This window comes from Lutra lutra, chromosome 1 (assembly GCF_902655055.1).
Source record: "Lutra lutra chromosome 1, mLutLut1.2, whole genome shotgun sequence".
Classification (NCBI taxonomy): Eukaryota; Metazoa; Chordata; class Mammalia; order Carnivora; family Mustelidae; genus Lutra; species Lutra lutra.
In genome coordinates, this window is record NC_062278.1 from 109,674,387 (window position 1) to 109,693,905 (window position 19,519).

The following is a 19,519-nucleotide window of genomic DNA, read 5'->3' on the forward strand; positions in this document are numbered from 1 at the left end:
ATCATCTGCAGGGATTTGAGTGTGGACCCCTGTAAATATATAGTGGTTTCTTGTAACAATCTTACTATGAAACTTGAATGTATGATATGAAATCAGCAATCTTCAAAGACCAGTCTTCAGGAAGCAGGAGCAATGGAGCACGGGGCACAGAACACAACTCAGAGGGGAGCCTCCTCTCTCTGGGCATGAAAACCATTCAGGAGTCTCTTTAACACAGAAGGCAAAGTCCAAGGACTTTAGATACTGCCCCCAAGAGTCCCTGACCACATGTTAAGAAATCACTGAGAGAATAACATATATTGTTTGAAGTAATATCCTGTTTAAAGATTTTATTTATTTATTCATGAGACTCAGAGAAAGAGAGGGAGAAGCAGGCTCCTCACAGAGCAGGAAGCTCGATGTGGGGCTCCATCCCAGGACCCTGGAATCATGACCTGAGCCAAAGGCAGACACTTAACCAACTGAGCCACCCAGGGGTCCCTAATACCCTGTTTTAGAACAAGACTCATGCATGCAGGACTGATGCTGTGCAAGTGTGTATTAGATAATGGTTTATGTTCCCTCTGACTTGCAAGGTGTCCATTCTAACTAGTTGAAAATATTCTGAAGATCACCTCTGTGTTTATGGAAACTCACCAAATGTAACAGATAAAAGGAGGGGTGCTGTGCTTGAAGAAGGGGCAGGAGGGCCAACGTGCTTGGACCTCCTGAACCAAAAACGTGCTGTTGATGAATGAGTGGGTCCCATGTCACCAGACCCATGACTCTTCAGAGTTAGTTGACTCTACTGGCTCTGCCAATAACTGGACTGCAATCATTGGCCAAGGAGCTCCCTAGAAAGTTCCCGAAGGGCAAACATTCTATGCTATTGATTATAGAAAAATCCATAGATTTACTTAGTCTGGCATGCAGTTGGCAAAGCAAACATTTGTTACTAAAGTGAAAGTGACAGGCCATTCCACAGGAAGTAGACTTAGAAGTAGCAAAGGCAGGGTCTAAATTTTCGTTGAGAAAGAGCTTTGGATCTGCTGGAATGCCTGAACAAGGAACAGATTCAAGGCATGGAATTACATACTATAGGACAGATAACATTCAAACTGTTCTTTAAAGCAGTTTTCTGAACCAAATCTAGACTGAACTCCGATACATAAAACTGCAATGAATATAGCTGTTTTCTGACTGAAAGGTGGTTAAGAAGCCAGGATCTCCCATGTACATATGTCCACTTCTTCCTTCCCATGAATTTGGCATCTTCTCAGAATCCTAAGGCTTTGTGGAACATACTGTAAAACATACTACCATGGGGGAAGAAAAGGTAGGACTTTGGCCTGGAAAGATTTTTTAAAGATTTATTTATTTTAGAGAGAGCACACAAGAAGGAGGAGAGGTAGAAGGAGTGGGAGAATCTTAGGCAGGCTCGACTTCCTGCTGAGCACAGAGCCTGACGTGAGGCTCGATCTCATCCCCCTGAGATCGTGACCCGAGCTGAAATCAAGAGTCGGACACTTAACGACTGAGCCACCCAGGCACCCCAGGCAGGCCTGGAAATTTTTAAGGCAGATATTAACATCTTGTCCATAATAGTGAACTGAAGCCACAAATTTCCAATATCAAAATTATTGTTTTGAAATCACTGAAATAGACATGGAGAGCAAACCATTAATACAAAAATCAATGAACCAACTCTTCCTGGCAAATCTCCCAAGATATATAAAGAATTATATTAGAACCGACCACCTGTTCCCAGTTCTTTTACAGCCCTTAAAAGAAAATGTCAGTTTCACTTACCTACTTCATAAAACTAAATCCCTCTCTTCTTTATTTCAAATAATTGAATAAACAGCACCGTTGTCATCTCAAATCTTTTGTGAATAAAAAAAATAAATGAATGTAAAATACTAAAAAATATTAAGGGGCAAAAGAATTAGAAGTATTCATTGACTAGTATTTTATTATTTATTCTTCAAAAGGGAGACTAAATCCTACATTTTAAAATATCTTAGTTTAAAACTTGGTTTCTAAAGATCCTTGATTCTATCACCATTAGCACTGACACAACTCAGAGTTTTCAAAAGCTTATTTTACAAATTCATGTCCATGATTTGAAGACATCACTACTCATATAAAGAGAGAGGTGGAAAAAGTACAGCAAGATCCAGGAGCAAGGCCAGATTATGCATCCACAAAATTTTTTTCTATCCTTCAATGGTATTTGGGGGGGAAAAAAGATGTTTTCCCTTTACAAAGAATAAATACAATTGCACTCGGTGGCGGAGAGGGTGGGGTGGGGAGGAATATCCCAAACTTTCAACACTGTGAAATTCCTTCCCAAATTTTCAGCTCTTCATAAAAGCCAGCAATGTTTGACACCACCACTCAACCACTGATGAGTGCGTGCGTGTGTGTGCGTGTGTATGTGTGTGTATCTGTGTTGTGTGTGTGTATGTGTGTGTCTGTCTACTACACTTTCCTGGTAAGTGTATGCCACAGAACCCACACATTCCAACACACTGAGCAAGCACACACACGCCTCCCTGGCTTCCCCAAACTCAGCTAACAAGGGGGCACTACACTGGAGGCAGGCCTGCACACCAGACACCTGCCCAGCCATCCCCACGGAAATGTAAAGGGGAAGGAGAATGAGAGTAAAAGAGAGAAAGAGAGAGAGAGAGAGGGGGGAAGTGGCCAGTACAGGGCCTCATAGAAAGAAATGCAAAACCTTTTGTGGGGCAGGCCAGCCACATACTCCTAGAGTTTTTAAACGTCAAAGAATAAACTGTGAGATTTTCAGTCCTGCTGGCACCATTGGAGTCACTTACTGTCTTCTATGCACTATCAGTGAACACCAGTCTTTCCCCTGTGCTCCGAAATTAGAGAATGCACGAGCTGTGTGACATGTTCACTCAGTCACCTATGCTCCTATGGCCGCCTATCTCCTGGCCTCTTCCTTTCCCTCTCTCCCTCCAACTATCTCTCTTTCTCTCTTTCCCTTCTTCCTTCCTTCTATTTGAAGAGGATAAACTCCATTTTTTTTTTAGTGTTAAACTGTTGAATCATCTACCTCTGACTCTCTCAAAGATGCACAAATATTTTAACTCCAAAATCTTACCCGGAGAATGAAGAAAAACATCCATTTTTCATTATGCATTGTTAAAATCACAACAATCAGGAGGGACTCAATTAAAAGGTCTCCATATGATATAGTTATCGCCTGTCCTCACATGAGCTTTCTCAAAATATCTGTTATTTTGTGAATTGGTTTGAAGTTAACCTGTCTGCAGAATCACCATTCGATTACATATTTTTTGCTTTACTTTTTGAAGAGAAAGAGAAAAGAGATGTAGCAAGATAATAAAAATGTCTTCTCTGATAACATTTTAAGCTCTATTAGAGGTTCTTGATGGAGAAAAGTCATTATTTTTTAATCATAATAAAGCTCATAAGATTATGATTTTATCAAAAAAAGCACAACCTCTATATCTAGAAGCAAAATTCTTGTATATCTCATATTTCACTGATAGTATAATTGTATCTTATGTCTTATATACTTAAAAAAGTGACCAATGTATTATATATATAATGTTTAAATATTGTATCAAAAAGAACATATAGATCTTTTTACTCCCTATGCTTTCACTGACATTTTCATGTGTCAGAAAGGTTTAAACTTTTCTAATGTTGGATGAATCATTTTATGAAAAGCAATGTGTGAGAATCCCATATTTTCCTTCTCTAGAACATATACATTTTTTTTATATACAGATGAAAATGAAACCATGCCAAACTTTGTACAATATTCTAAGTCCTAAACAAAAAAGCCTGAGTCTTTTTTCAGGATTTAAAAAATATATATCTGGGCCAAAGGCATGAATACAGACCTTCTCCCCACACTGCATACACATTATGTTTTTTTACACTAAATTTTCAGCCACAATGACTTTTAAAAACATCTCTCTTTCATAATTACTAACGTCTCTACAATAGGAAGGACTACTTCAAAAAGTGTCCTCCAATTATGACTAACACTTTTAGCTGTTTTTCAATTATATTATATTTTAAAATAACCGAACTTCAGCCCCTTATCTTCCTCAGCGTATCTGTTGTATACATGTAAATTTTATTTCTTATTCTGAGTTGGGAAAAACATACAAAGTTACTCTCTAGCCTATGTAAACATTATCACAACTCCTGCTTAACTGGTAGGGTGCTGTTACTATATTCAAATTAGGAGAGCAAAGGTAATAGGACCACTGTTCCTTTGAAGCAGGTTCGGTCAGGTGGAAGGAGGAATTGCTTTTGAGCCTGAAGCTTTACAGCCCTATCTGGAATAGGGATGAAGTACAGGTCTCTCCTGGCTGTCGTGAGGATAAAATAAGATACAGAAAGCCTAGGGCAGCCCCTAACACAGGAATTGCTTTCTAAGTATTAGTTACCTTCCTTCCTCATCTTCAGAGTCAGAATTCCACAGATCATGCAATATCCTACTCCACACTATCCTAACTTAAAGAAATGAAATGTGTGGGGAGTTGGAAATAATCTTTTCACCTATTATTTTCTTGATAGTGCCTTTCTCCCTTCCACCACCACCATATACACAAGACAGTATCCCAAAGTTAAAGAAAACAAGAGGATAAACGCAGGAGAAGTTTACAATTAAGGGAAAATGAACTGCACTTCACAAACTGTTATTTAGTATATGTTTTTGAGTGATTATATAATTAATGAAGAACCTCTAAAAACTTCACAGGTGCCATCCGACCAATACTCCTTCCATCCCCACAGGAGAGGCCAAAGGCCATATTCTGTACAGCAAGGGAAGCAGAGAGACACCACATCTAGGGAAAGACCTGGCAGACACTAGGAAAAGAAACCAAAACATAGTCCTGACCTCCAGCAATGGGGTGGTTAAAACCCAGGAAGAACCCACCCAAGTGATTCCTTGAGCTAGACTTTCCTTTACCACAAGGCTTACAGTCTTGACCAGAGCTATAGCTCACTGCCTCATGCGTGTGGCGCAAGATGTAGAGAGATACGTCTTTCTTGGCAGCGTTCTATTTCACAGCACAAGGAATGCAACCACTGAAAAAAGCAACAAACTCCAACCCCACTTCTGTCTATGGGCGAGCATGGTGCTGGGAGGAGGTAATGCTGCTGGTAACATTTAAATTGCCTCTGTTTGTTTCTAATTATTTTTGTTTCTAAAAAACTGTAACAAAGTACAGATCACTCAGATTGATGTAAGAATAAGACTGCAAAGGGTCATTCACAAACAGAGCTATTTTCATATATTTTCATCACTCTTGAGAAGCACCCTTTGAGCCTTCCAATGTTTTTGACTGACTTCTTTAACTTAAAAAAGAGGGAGCAAAAAGTCTCAGCATGCTGGACTGAGGATCAGAAGACCTATGGCTAGAGCCACAGCTTCACTATTTAATAGCCATGCGGCCTTAGGCAAATTATTAAATCTCTCTGAAACTAAGTTTCCTCATCAGAAAAAAAGGGAGGAAATTACTTGTCTTATCTTCTTGACATAATTATTATTTGGAATAAATGAAATAATGTGTTGAAGGGGCTGGGACATCAACCGTACTATATGAATATACAATGCAGGCACATAAAAATACATGTATCTCCCCAAGAGAACGCTACTAGCATTATTTACACATCAACACATGGAATCATGAAACAACCTTTCTGATCACTTTTAAAACAAAAATTAAAAATCCAAGCTTCCCCCTGAGGCAAATTCTCGCACACTGCCACATATTAATTATATCATAATGAGAAAAGCTGAAAATATTCTCATTGCAATGGTCCCAAAATATTTTCCTGGTCATTAGGTACAACAGTTCTTATGACACAGATAAATATCAAAAAGTCTAAAACATGCATCAGAACTCTTAATTTTCATTTATTGGACTCATTAAAACACCTATTTTATGAAATATTCTTGATAGTACACAGAATGGGAAAATTCTAAGGAATGATCACATTTTAAGAATAAAGTACAGCATAGATAAATAACAAGGAAATCCAGGAATAAATGAACAAAATATATCTCAAAAATGCAAGACTATTACGCAGTGAGAAAGAGAGGCTTGAGAAGGAGACATATATCTATTCACTGATGGGCACTGGGTTAGCTTTTCGATCTGATGGCCTGCTATTAATGTAAAAGCATCCATTTTCTCCGGTCTACTTAATCTTTACCTCAATATGCCCTCAAACTCTAAACCAAATTAAAGAAACAATTATCATATCCTCCCTTGTCTTTAGAAGCCAAAGCAACAGAACCTGAATTTTTCTATAAAAGAAAATAATTTTTCTTCACTATTTTACGGAAAGACCAAAGTACATGATCAAGACAGGAAAAGAAAAACCTTAAAAATAATGCTCTGAGCACTCTACAATTTTGCTGCCCGAAATAGAACCCATACAGTCCATGCCACCAAATGAAAATTACAAGTTTGTAAGCACGAAGTCAAATTATAAAGTAAAAGATTTTTAAAAATATTTTAATGATGATAAATGGGAGGAAAGACTGCTATCTTTACTGGTAGGTGTTTGTTGTTTATTTGTTATTACGTTTTTTTCAATGATAGTGTTCTGAATGACTACCCAAACTGACTGGACTTGAATTTCAGTGTAAAAAGGATAAACCTTGACTAATAAATTACTTGGGCATGTTTTGTTAAACAGAACCATCCCATACTTCAAATTAAGAAGTTAATCATAACTTTTGAGAAATTATGCTTTTGACTAAAAGTTTCAGAAAACTGGTTTAACAAACTGACTTAGCCAAGCCACACCACTCTCTTCTTCAACACCAAAAAGAATGTAAAGACACTTTGGTGGCATGTAAATGGAATTTTTAAAAATATATTTTGAAACTTTTGTAAAAGTCTCCGAAGAAACCAGTTCAATATTTATGTTTCTAATGAAATTGATTCTGTCAGAGTACTTCTGTTGTGCAAAATAATATACTGTCTTCCACAGTATAGAATTTCTAAATGAAAATGCATATTCAAATCTTGAATTTTCTAACATTTATAAAAATGGCTTATCCATTATCAGAGCCTTCACAGAATCACTGAGCTAACTCTATGAGTGAGAGGGGCTATCCAAGCAAAAGGAAGAGAGTAGACTGTGCATTGCATCGTCCTCCCAGCAGCACACTTAGGGCAGAAGCCACTATAGGTGCCTGAGACCTGGCTTCGAAAAGGTCAACCACCCACAAGAGTTATGTATCACTCAAAGCAAACACGGAGTCCCTTTGTCACAAGGTTCAAATATCTAGCAATTTTCATTTGCCGTGTCAGATTCTAAAATTCAGAGCAAATGTTGCTCAATTAAAGGTTTCCTCCTCTTCCCTCTTGATACCATCTGTCTGAAAATACTGTCCCCCACAAAGCACACATGCACACAGACACCCATGTGCACACACCCCACTGAATCACAGAGATGACACACTTAGCTCACATAATATCCTCTCACAACTCTGACCAATTGCTCATCTACTTTTGAGAATTTCATTAGAAGACTTGGAAGAGTGATTCAGCAATAGACAGCAAATATTTAGAAAGTTGAAAAGTATCAGATATGTGTAAAAAGTTCCTGTAGAAATCTGATTTTCATTGTTTTGACTTTTAATAAATGTGCCCAAGTTACTATCCTCTTCTGTACTTTCAACCTCATTTATATCCCCCCAGCTGAAAAACTGCAGCAACCTCCACAAAACAAAAACACCTACTCAAAATAGTTAGATATAAATTTTGATTCACGATTAGGTCTAATCACCTAATGTCCTTTCAAAAATTCTTCTTAAAGAAAACATATTTTATCAGCATATATAAAAGCTATTGTACAAATACTACTAATCTTCTCTCATATAATCTCAGGTTAAAAGAACAAATCACAAAACCCTGAGACCATCCCTTACTGGTCATCTTATATCCAGCCATAATTACAAGGAAACATTATTTTTAAAAACACCATTTGAAAAATGTATTAAACTTCACCAAACCTCCTTTTAGAATTAGTGGGGAGATGTAGTCATTTAGTACTTTTATAAATTGCTACAATACAAATTTAAAACTGAGATGAATTTGACCAATTGGAAATCAAGCAGCACATAAAAAGGATTTTGATTTGCAGCTTTCAATGGTTTTTAAAATTTAGCTAAATGATATAAAACATCAAATGGCCAGTCTTTTAATATTTGTAAGCGACAACTTTTAATCTACATTATCACCTAAATTATCAACTAGTTTTTTTCTTTATTGCTTCTATTTCAATTCTAATTCTTATCTCTTAAAGGTCACAAAAATGTGTAATTCTTTATGGCATTACCTAGAAACATATGAAAAAATTATTAGCTTTTTTTAAAATGGGAAACTAAATGTCCAACTCAAAGTCAAATCATAAGTTACCTTACACTTTGACATGTATTTTATATTAATATATGTTATATCCACACATGTAATCCGTATAATTAAATTCAGGGATTAATTTTTAATTCAACAAATTCTTTAAATAGAAGGTTATCATATGATTTTAACCTTTAAAAGTCTTTTCTATTGCTACAAAATTAAAAATTGATGCAGCAAAAGCTTTTGTTGCAGGGAGGGCTTGAGGTTGGGTGATTTTTTTTTTTCTTTTTGGTATTTAATTCAACTATACACAATGTAGTACATACAAGCAAAATACAATTGAGATACTGTTTTCTTTAACATTCCTATAGGAGACCGAATTCATTTGCATTGGATAGAACACAATTACTGATTTTTAACTCATGAAAGACAAATTCATAGCTTTTTCCTACACTACCTCATAGTATTCACACCATCTCAGTGAAAGCATGTCTAGCAACACTTGGTTACTTCCTAGCAGTGGGCAGAAATTGCATTTTTCAAAGTTTTGTTTCTCACAGAATCATTCAAGTTTAGTTACAAAGCACATTCAGGTTCACGTATGTCTTAGCCCAAAATGATTTATGTGACATGTGCTTGTGTGTGCATGTGTGTAGGTAGATATGCAGATATCTGTATATGTTTTTAAACTAAACTCTCCTCGACATCAAAAATGAAATTTCTCTCAAGGAAGTTTCCACAACTTTTAACAGAATTTTAAAGTCACTACCAGGTTCTTCCTCTTTAAGCAATCTTTGATTTATATATAGTACCAAGAAATATGAATAGAGAAAAACAATCCAAAGATTTATATTCAACAAAGCTTGAAACCAACTTAGCAAGTAAGAAAAATAGATGGTTTGTCTATGGTTTGCATTAGAATAATTTGCATCTAATAAGAATGAAACACATGTGGCAAAAAAGAAAAAGAGTTTTCTGCTTCTGAGGACCCCGAGAAAATAATGGTTATCTAGTCTGTCTGCTATAATAGCACATGTAAAATGATGCTAGAAGGATACTTAACAAAAGACCCAATTGGTAAGCAAATGGCACGCCAATAATTTCATGACTTAAGATAAAAACATCTCCTCCCAAAGTATCATTTGCTTAAAAAAATTTATTTGGAATGTAGATACTAAAGTTCATTCTTGCAAACAGAAAGAAATCAGAACAATATAAGGAAAATGAGCACTCAATTGTTGAATGATTTTTTTTTAAGGAAGCGAGCAATGAGCATGAATTGTTTTCTTCACATTTTCCCTTCAACTAACACAAAAACCACACATAGAACTGACTTAGCACTGATAAATCTACTTCTAACTTGTGAGATTTCATGGAAATGCAACAAAGGAACACCAGAATAGTCACCATATAACATAAAAGCTTTAGTTTCTAATGTCACAGCACCCTGCTTTTTCAAAGCCAGCACTGTGGTAGTGCCCTGTACATGAGAACATACAGCTGCTTCATCCCAGGGTCCGAGCTCAGTACACAACGCCAGTCATTAGCCATCTCTCCCTTAGCCTGCAGGACAAGCAACTAATTCCTGCATTTTAAACCAATAAAGGAAAGGGGAAAAAAGAGTAAAACCATCCAATCAGAAATGATGCAACCCTCTACAGCAGCAGCTTATGCATACATTTGGTATGTCAGACGTCTTCAGTGTAGTGAATCATACACAGCGCATTTAATCTACCTCCTAGGTATTTCACATCGCCCACATGTTCAAAGAAATCATGTACTAATAGGACTATGTAAGTCCTAGTTGGCTCTTTATTTAATACTAAAAAATTGGGAATGCTTTTAATTCTGAACTCTTACATAAACACAGCAAAATTACTTAAATGATACTCTGACTAATAACAAATAACCTCTTCATTTTGAAAGAAAAAGTTCAGAAGAAGTTTGTTTGTGAGAAGGCTCAGGATAAGTTAATAACTTCAGATGCATTAGTATTTCACTTACATTGCAACATGAAATGAGACACCAACTAAACAAAGTTAAAATTTGAGTGATTTTTATTAATTATAACCCAAGAAAGGGCTCAAAACAGCTATACCCCCAGCACATACACCCCATAGAATCAGGCATTTATAGAATAATAGCCCATCAAATGTTATAGGTGGTTCTTTCAAGCTTTACTCAATATATTCATCAAATTTTCAAGTGTTGTAAGATGAGTAATTTAAACTTACAATAAGTACTTAATAGATCAGAAAGTTTCAACTTGAATTTCTCAGGCAAAAAAAAAAAAATTATAGAAAAGTTTATAAATTAAAACACTTAACTGAAAAACCAGTTACACATTACATCTGTTCCTGGAGAGAAGAACTAGCTTAATATTACACATGAAGCTGCAAATCATAACTTTTACCTTTTTCTAAAGTCAGTAGCTTTGTGACACCTCACAGAATCATTTGCAAACAAAAGATATTCTGTTGCTTAGTTAAAATAAAAGTATCTGAAAAGACGCCCACAGTTTTTAAAACCTCTTTAACACAACATCTAAGTATTTATAAAATTAGTCAGTTTGTTTTAAAACTTATTCAATCCTGGTAAAAATCAAGTTAGTGGTTACACTGTTGAGTATCACAAATTGTAAAGGTGGTAAATCAAAGACTTCACTTAGAGTTTTCAATCCAGCTACTTAATGACTAATGGTGAAGAAATGTATGTGAATGGGATATAAACTAAGTTACGACACATGGGAGAAAAAAAATCTAGAATGAGTAATAAAGGGCCCCGATTTAAAGTCCACAATAAACTTTAAACAAAGATGTTCTCCCTCATTCTCTCCTCATAGATATTTCTCACGTAGGCAAATCACTGTGGAGAAATCCAACTTCCACAAAGCTCTTTACTCCTTCATTAACAACAGTGCACTTAAATATAACCTACAGATTTCACAGATTCTTGTTCAGCCTCAAACATATCTTAAAAGCAACAACAACAAAACGCTCAGAAGCAATAGTCAATAGTTTCACTGACTAAAAAAGTCTGGCTTTTTAACTGCCATCCAATCCAAACAACCTTCTTCTTTAGAGTGCTATGCAAAATATTGACCCCTTACTAAATTATTTTATTATTCAACGTTAAGCTATCTTAAAAAAAAACCTAATTAATCGCGAAGTTTACTTAAGCAATTTAGCTGACAAAGTAAATATTTACTCTTAACATCTCACAGGAAGTCTTGACAAGCATTTGTTGCCACTGTGCTGGGGGTAGGGGTGGGAGGCAAGTTTTGATAAACAAGTTTAACGGTCCCAGCGAATTTCACACAGCTAGGGTTCGCCACCCCTCACCCCCAATAAGGCACCAGATATTTCCCAAGCACAGTCAACACCTTATATAATGAAAGTAAAAAGTGTAACTTTCTAAACTGTGTTATCTCCACTAACAAAACAAACAAAAGCCCTTTTTTAAACTATAAAAGCACATTTTTTAAAAAACGGAGTGTATTTTTGTATTTTTACGTAGGCCGTATCACAAAATAACTAAGTAAAAGATATTTACCTGAGCTTTTTAGAGACTGAGTAATCAACTTCCATGATTTTCCCATGCAATTCCACTTTACCTTTAAAACAGAAATTAAAGCACTCAGACAGAACCTTCCTTAGATAAAAACCGGCGGGGGTCTAGGAGGGGCACGCACATAACTCCACGCTCGGGCTCCGCCTTCGGGCGCCCTCCAGGGGTCTCCTACCCGGCTCGAGCTGGGCAAACTTGGTTCCCAGTGGGAAGGAAGGTGGGCGCCCCTAGTCTTGGGACGAGGTGGGAAGGGCGAGAGCCGGGATCCGACCCCAGGTATAGCTGTGGGTGGCACTACCGGAAAAACAAATTTAATAAAGAGCGGCGCCAATTTGAAAGGATGAGCTCATTTGAAACTCAAGCTGCAGGGCTGGCGCGGCCCCGCTCCTCTCCCGGCCCCCACTTCTCCATACCGCTAACCCGCGCCCCGAAGGCTCCTCTGCGCTCCCCTCCCTGCCCTCTCCACCCGGTGGCCCCGAGAAGACGCACCGACCCCCTCCTCCTGCCCCACCACCACCCGGGGGACTGCTTCTGCGAGAGTCCAGTCCCGGCCGACTCCTGGGTGTCACCTTGGCCTCGCTGCCGCCCCGCCCCCACCTCGCTCGCCAGTGGGGAAGGGGCTCCGGCCGGGCCGGGATTCGGGGGGCGCAGGCTCCCCGCCCGGGGGCGAGCGCGGCTCCGAGCGGTGCGTGTGCGAGAGGGAGAGTTGGTGAGTGCGCGCGCGCGCGAGTGTGTATGTGTGTCGCTCTCCGTCTCCCGTCTGGGCTCCAGCGCTCTCGCGGGCCCCCCGGTCGCCTCTTTCCCGGTTCTCAGCCCGAGCCCCCACCGAGTTGAGACAGGGCACCTCGTAAAAAGGTGCTTCTGGCCGAGCGGGAGGCGGGGGGACAGACGGCGGAAAGCCCCCAGCCCCGAGTTCTTCTCAATAAAATCGGACAAAAAATTCAGAGAAAAATAGGAGCGCTTGAGAGACGAGCGAGAGGGGACTGAGGTTCGGGAGAGGACCGGGAGAGATGTGCCGTCGTGCAGGGGCTGGGGTTGGGGAAGCCCCGAAACCTCGGAGGGGATCATCAGGGTGGCGCCGGGGGGGTGCAGAAAGTGGGGGACCGCGAGGCGAGGTGGGGAGGGGGGCTTGAAAGGAGAGTGCGGCTCGGGGGACGCCAAAGGGCGAGAGGTCCCGGGCACGAGGCACGGAAAAGGGTAAGGTCCGGTCAAGGGAGAAAGAGATGCAGGATTTGGAGGGGGTCCCTGACAAAGGGGGTGACGGGAAGGTCAGGGAAGAGAGGGGACGGGGGCTCTCTGAGGATGGGGGTGGGGAAACTCTGGAGAGCAGCTCCGGGAGCCAGGCGGAGGAAGGGTGCCCCCAGAGAGCGAGCGAGCCCTGGGCACCCTCGGAGCGGCTCGGGGGTCGCCTCAGGGCTGCGGCTGGGTGGGCAGGGGGGGGAGTCCCGAGTGGTGGGGGGAGGGGAGAGGGCCGTCCCGGGATCCGGCCGGCGGCGAGAGTTGAGGGTCTGGTGCGTGGAAGTGAGCGTGCCGGCGCGGGAGCCCCCGCCGGGCGCCGCCCGCAGGGCTCGGCCTCCCTCCGGGCGCCGTCCCGGCCTGAGCTAGGCGAGGCGGGGGGAGGGGGGTAGCGGCGACTGCTTACCCGAGAGGGTCTCGATGGCGCGGATGGCCCAGTTCTGGTCGGGGTAGTCCACGAAGGCGTAGCCGGACTTGAGCAGGACCTGTCCCGCCAGGGGCAGCTTCCTGTCCCCGAAGAGCTGCCGGAGGTCGTCGGCGGTGACGGCGGGGCTCAGGTTCCCGATGTAAAGCTTGTTCATCATCCGTCTCTTCCCCGAGAGCCCGCGGCTCCCCCGGCCCGGTACCCGGCGCTCCTCGCCTCCTCCGCTGCCCTCGTCTCTCCTCCTCCTCCTCCGCCCCCCCTCCCCGCCCTCCGCCCGCCCGCCACCCACCCCCACCCTCAGCCTGGCTCCCCCCACCGCGGCCGGCCCGGCCCGCCCGGGGGCAGAGGCGGAGGCGGGGACTCGGCGCGGCTGCCTCCTCGGGGCAGAGTCCCGGGCCGGGCGGCGGCGCGCGGACAAAGCGCTCTCTCTGCCTCCCTCTCTCTCTCTCTCCCTCTCTCTCTCTCTCTCTCTCTCCCTCTCAAGGCGGTGGCGGGAGGAGGAGCAGCGGCGGGCGGCGGCAGCGCACCCCGCGTGTGTCTGTGTGAGAGTTTGTACGGGCGTGTGCGAAGCCGAGAGAGAGCTAGCGAGCGCCCCCTCCCCGCCCCGCGCCGCCGAGCCCCTCGCCCACCGCACGGCTACCCGGGCTTCTGCCTCCCGCGGGGCGGGCGGAAGCGGGTCGCCGCCCGGCGCTGGGGCTCCCGGGCGCCAGAAGCCCTGGCGGGCGCGGCGCGGAGGCCAGGCGTGCGGCGGGGCGGGGAAGGCGCGCCCCGGGCGCGGGTGGGAGTGCGCGAGGGGGCGCGGGGGAGCGGCCGCGAGCCGCAGGCGTGGGAGGGAGAGGGGCCGTGGGAGAGCATGGAGAGGGGTGTGCGCAAGGTGGACCGGATGTGAGAGTGCGGCTGCCAGGGCCCGCGGGAAGGTGTGTCTCGGAGGTGAGAGGCGAGGGCAGGCTGGGAGGCAACTTTCGCGGCGAGTTGGCCGCGTCTGCCGCCCTGCGCGGTCCCGGGCGGAGCGCTCCCTCAGAGACCCGCTCCCCGCCGGGCTCTCCGGGGCGACCGGGCGTCGCGTGTGGTCGGGGGATCGCGGACAGGAGTCGGGATGCCTGGGGCCCGGGACTGGCCGGGCCCTCGCGGACTGCTCACCCCGGGGAAGTTGCCGCTGGCTGTGGGCCTCAGTTTCCCGGCCCGCTGGGGGAAGACGGAAGGCCAGAGCGGAGTCACGTCCCCTCCGCCCGCACCCCATGCGCCCGGAACCCCGCGGCGGGCGGCAGCCTGACGTTGGCAGCTGCTCTCTATTCTGGGAAGTGCCGAGGGCTTCCCGAGCGGCCGCTGCGAAGCCAGGTGGCGGGTAGGGAGGCCAGCGGGGAGGGGGCAGGGGCTGCGGCCGGGAGGACCGACGCTCGGTGCCGGGCTCGGAGGCCGGGTTTGCTCCCAGAGCTGGCGTGGTGGGAGGCGAGGGTGGCTGGAAGCGGAGGCGCTCGGGCTGTGTAGGAGTTCCCCGAGCATTGGGAAGGGCCCGGGGAGGAAAGAGGTCCTTCCAAGCGGAGGAAACAACGTGACCGACGGAAGAGGCAGGGTTGGGATGATAGCAGCCCGAGCCGAGGGGCTAGGGAAGGAGCCAGAAGGGCTGGAGGCTGTTGGGAGTTCCGGGGCCCGGCTGGAAGTCTGGTGGTTAGAGCCCAGCCAGGAAATGAAATTACACAGGGCAGGGGGAAAAAAAAAAATTGGCAGGATTCAGAGGTGAACAAGGGGCAGAAGATTCCAAGATCTGGACTTCTGGGGGACCTTAGCGGTGGTGATGGTTTGACCTGAGGAATAACAGTTCTTGAGGACATTAGGGATCTCTTGGTAAAGATGAAACAGGTTCAGATCTCCTGGCTGGGTCGTGAAGTACTGTCGTTCCTGTTGACAAAGAGGGTGGAGGGAGCGCGGCTTGTTTAAAAATAAATAAATAAAAATGCTTGTTTCCAGGCCCCTTTGCAGACTGAGTCTGAGAGCCTGGATTTTTTATTTTCCTTAAGTGCTCCCAGGTGATTCTTGTTTGGGACGCACTGGCAGGTGGAAGGCCCCATAGGCATAGGACTCAAACCTTCCTCCTTTCTGTCCCCAGCTGTGTGGCTTGGGATAAAACAACCAATCCTTGCAGGGCTGTTGTGAAGTCTCTATGAAGGGGAACTGAGTAGTTTGTAGAAACACAGTGCTCACACACATAATGTTCTTCTTAGGAACTATGAGCTTTAAAATACTTTTTTTGGGGGCACCTGGGTGGCTCAGTTGGTTGAGCCTCTGCCTTCAGCTCAGGTCATGATCTCAGTGTCCTGGGATCAAGCCCCGCACTCAGCGGGGAGCCTGCTTCCCCCTCTCTCTGCCTACCTTTCTGCCTACTTGTGATCTCTCTCTCTGTCAAATAAATGGGTAAAATCTTAAAAAAAAAAAAAAACAAACTTTAAAATACTTTCTTTGGCAGAGGGAGGTCTCCTTAAATAATTAGTCGTCCGCAGGAAAAATAATGTATAACTAGATATTGCAGTTATTTGAATTCTGGCTGTGGTCTCAAATATTCACATAGTTCCTCTCTCTAAAAAACGATTGGATTGCACTGCTCCTGGAGTTGAGAATGGACTTTGCCATTATTTCCCAAACTAATAGGCAAACTAGGTATGGATGTTTCCCTACCAAGATGTACTGGAGAACCACAAATGAAAACTAGTGTGTGTGTATAAACCTCAGCAGACCCAGAGGTAGTGATCTTCAGATTGTTCACACAAATACCCCTAATTAGTATAGTCACCTTTGTATTATAGGATAGTGTTTGCTCATTTTATTTCCGATAATCCAAATTTGCACCTTCTGAAAGAGAAATGAGAGTGGCAGGAGTATTGGTCTCATTCTTCTCTGAAAGTAAAAAGTAAAGCTGTTTTTTGTTCTGTGATATTTTCAGGCATATCAATTCCTTGGTCCTACTGCAAAACCACAAACATTTTAGCATGGATTCTTTAGTGGGCAGCAAGCATCTAAAGATTCTTGGCCGAGGTGGCTTCTAGTGAACTCTTTTGCCATGTCTTACCTGGTCACTTTCAATTTTTTTTCTAAGAAATAACTGTTTTTGCTACAGTTGTGTCTTCTATTCTGCCACGGGTCTGTAAACCATGGTGCTGCAGAAGTCTTTAAATAGTGTGGTGGAGGACAGTTACCACCATTCCTCTGATTTGTAGCCCCCACAGTTCCTTACCTTTGAATGCAGAGTTGCTCTCTCACATGAGAGAGAAGGGGACAGCCTCCAAATGCAAAACCAGAAATCCAGAGGTCATTGCCCCTACCTGACAAAACTTTATTTTCTGCCTGTTTTCTCCTGAGTTCCCCTAACTCATCCACTCCCAGAGAATTGAAATAGAAATAGATCTGGACTGAACTTAAGCCTACTAAGCTAAGATTTTATGAATGTTTAACTGAGGTAAGAAATTTGGAGACATTTTTCTATTAGGCATATTAACCTTTTCCTTAAGAACATTGAAGGCAGTACAGATCCTCATGGTTTCTCAGTGATTCCTTTGGGCAGGATCCACAGTAGGGTAGCTGGGACAAGTTTTCTTAAGGTTACTTTGCAGATAGGAAAACTGAGGCCCAGGAAAGTCGAATTTCTTCCTGGCAATACAGAGCTTGAAACGTGACTGGCAACATAGTCTCGCTAAACAAAGAGCCTATGAAGAAGTGTTAGGGCTTCAATTTGGACTGTCTTTCTTTCTTTCCTTCTTTTTTAAGTAATCTCTACACCCAACCTGGGGCGCAGACTTAACAACTCCAGGATCAAGAGTCACATGCTTTTCCAACCAAGCCAACCTGGTGCTCCTTGGACTTACTTCCATGACCAAAATATTTTTGTCCAGGGACAGAACACCTTCTGATAGCATCACTTTGGCTGCCTTAACTGTTTGAATTTATAAAACCATGGTGAAAATGTTTCTGCTCAACTGGTGAGGGTGGTCTGTATGGGTAATACAAGGATTTGGGAGGGAAAATGAGGCCTATTTGCTGGAAGGCTGGGGGAAAAAATGTAGTTGGAGCCATATCCGTGTTTGTGGTGTCAGCTTACTCAATGGGGATGATTTGGTGGTCATAGAGTAACCTTTAGATACCTTTTCTTGAGGTAGCAGGAGAAAATTTGTCTGACCTTAGTTGAATTAATTCACCTCTCTGAACTTCAGATTCCTCATTTGTAAAATAATCTCACTTACTACCTCAACATAAACTCCGGCTTCTTTGTATTTTTCATATTTTTCCAAATACTAGGCTCTCAGAGCTCTACTTCTTTGCACATACTCTCCTTTTCCTGGAAATTGTTCCCCTGGTAAATTGCCCCCTCCTCTAACTTGACCCCAGTATACACACAGAGCTTCATACAGATAAAAAGTATTTTTTCTAGTGGTGATTTCCATGATTTTGTGAATATCCTAAAAACCATGGAAGTGTGCATTTTAAACAGGTGAATTTTTGGTATGTGAATTAAATGTCATTTTGCAAAAATTACATGAGGAGAAAAAAAAAAGGCTTCTCTGTGGTGAATTTCAGGAGAAATGAGATTTTGTTTTTTTTATTCTTTGGCCAAGTAGCAAACCTTGCATGTAATAGAAGCTCAGGTAATAATTGTTGCATAAACAATTACTACCTGAGATTTGCTCTCCGGATTAAATGAAGATGTATGAGATGGTATGTGTCTTGCATGGTCCTTAACAGGTGGGAGGAGGAAATGTTAGGCACTGAGGATATAGAAATGGATAAACATTGTCCTGCTCCCAAAGAGTTCATGATCAGTAGGGGAGACTGATGTATAAACGCATTATGGTATGCCTTTAGAGGTGCCATAATAGACTTTGGACGCATAGAGGAAAGACCATCTCGTTCAGCTAGGGTCAGGGAGAGGATCATCATCAGGGAAGAGCTGATATCAGGAATGGGTTTTGAAAGATAAGCAGGGATATGCTAGGATAGGAGAAGGAGTGAAAGAAAATGCATGCTAGGCAGAAGTAACAATTGCAAAGGCACAGAAACATAAGAAAGCATCTGCTCCACGCCTAAAATCAAATTCAAATGTTGATTCAGAACTAAGTTTGAGAAAAAGAGAACAGAGAAAATAATGCCCCCTACCAAAAAAATAACAACAAAAAGTTTTGCAGAATCAAAGATATGGATCTTCAGATTGAAGAGTTTATTGAAGGCACAGCATGAAAAGTCAAGAGCAGGGGCCCCCTGCCTGGCTCAGTTAGTAGAGCATGCAGTTCTTGATCCTGGAGTCCTGAGTTTGAGTCCCACATTGGGCATACAGTTGACTTGGGGGGGAAAAAATGCATAGATTCAAATATGTCCCCATTGGGGGGAAGCTGGAGGATAAGGACCAGCAAAACCATGGAAGAGGAAAATAGGAGATTTGGGAACGTGGAATCCAACCCAGGAGATTGTGAATAGAAGATCCACAATGCCACCAGTGCAGGTTTCCAAAGAGCAACCAGCACAGATTGGAACAAGAAGATAGATGGCTAAGAAAGAGAAGACTTTAAGGGGGAAAAAATGGAACTTCTATATGAATGCATAGTAATTATTTCTGATCAGATGCCAGGCATGTTGGAGCATTTGGGAAAAAAACATAGGTATATGGAAAACTAGGTGATGGAAAATGAAATCAATAACTCTAGGGAAAATACATGGTCATACAAGAAAGAAGCAGTGGTCATAGGCTCAACAGTGAAAATATTTGTATAGCCATAATGTAAACATTGGTATATTATCCAAACTTTATAAAGAGAACTTATAAATTAGAGAAAGACAGCTGTTAGAAAAATCGGAAGGAATACGAATGGACTAATTCACAGAAGATGAAACAAATGGACAGTAAGCTCAACTCATGAATAATTGAGGAAATTAAAACCAT

General features: G+C 42.9%; 1 protein-coding gene across 4 annotated transcripts in view; it reads right to left on the reverse strand.

Annotated features, from left to right (window-relative positions):
- IGF2BP2 (insulin like growth factor 2 mRNA binding protein 2) overlaps positions 1-13,898 on the reverse strand; it is a 164,754-nt gene extending 150,856 nt beyond the window's left edge. For 2 of the 4 annotated variants that reach the window (XM_047732270.1, XM_047732243.1), the window contains exons 1-2: positions 13,579-13,897; positions 11,922-11,982 (exon numbers count right to left, since the gene is read on the reverse strand). In XM_047732270.1, the coding sequence (XP_047588226.1) occupies positions 11,922-11,982; positions 13,579-13,756 (239 nt within the window). In that variant the 5' untranslated portion in view covers positions 13,757-13,897. Of the gene's footprint in view, positions 1-11,921; positions 11,983-13,578 lie in introns of all 4 variants that reach the window. The other 2 variants (XM_047732261.1, XM_047732253.1) reach the window with 2 other exon arrangements.
- Between the last annotated feature and the right edge of the window lie 5,621 nt (positions 13,899-19,519).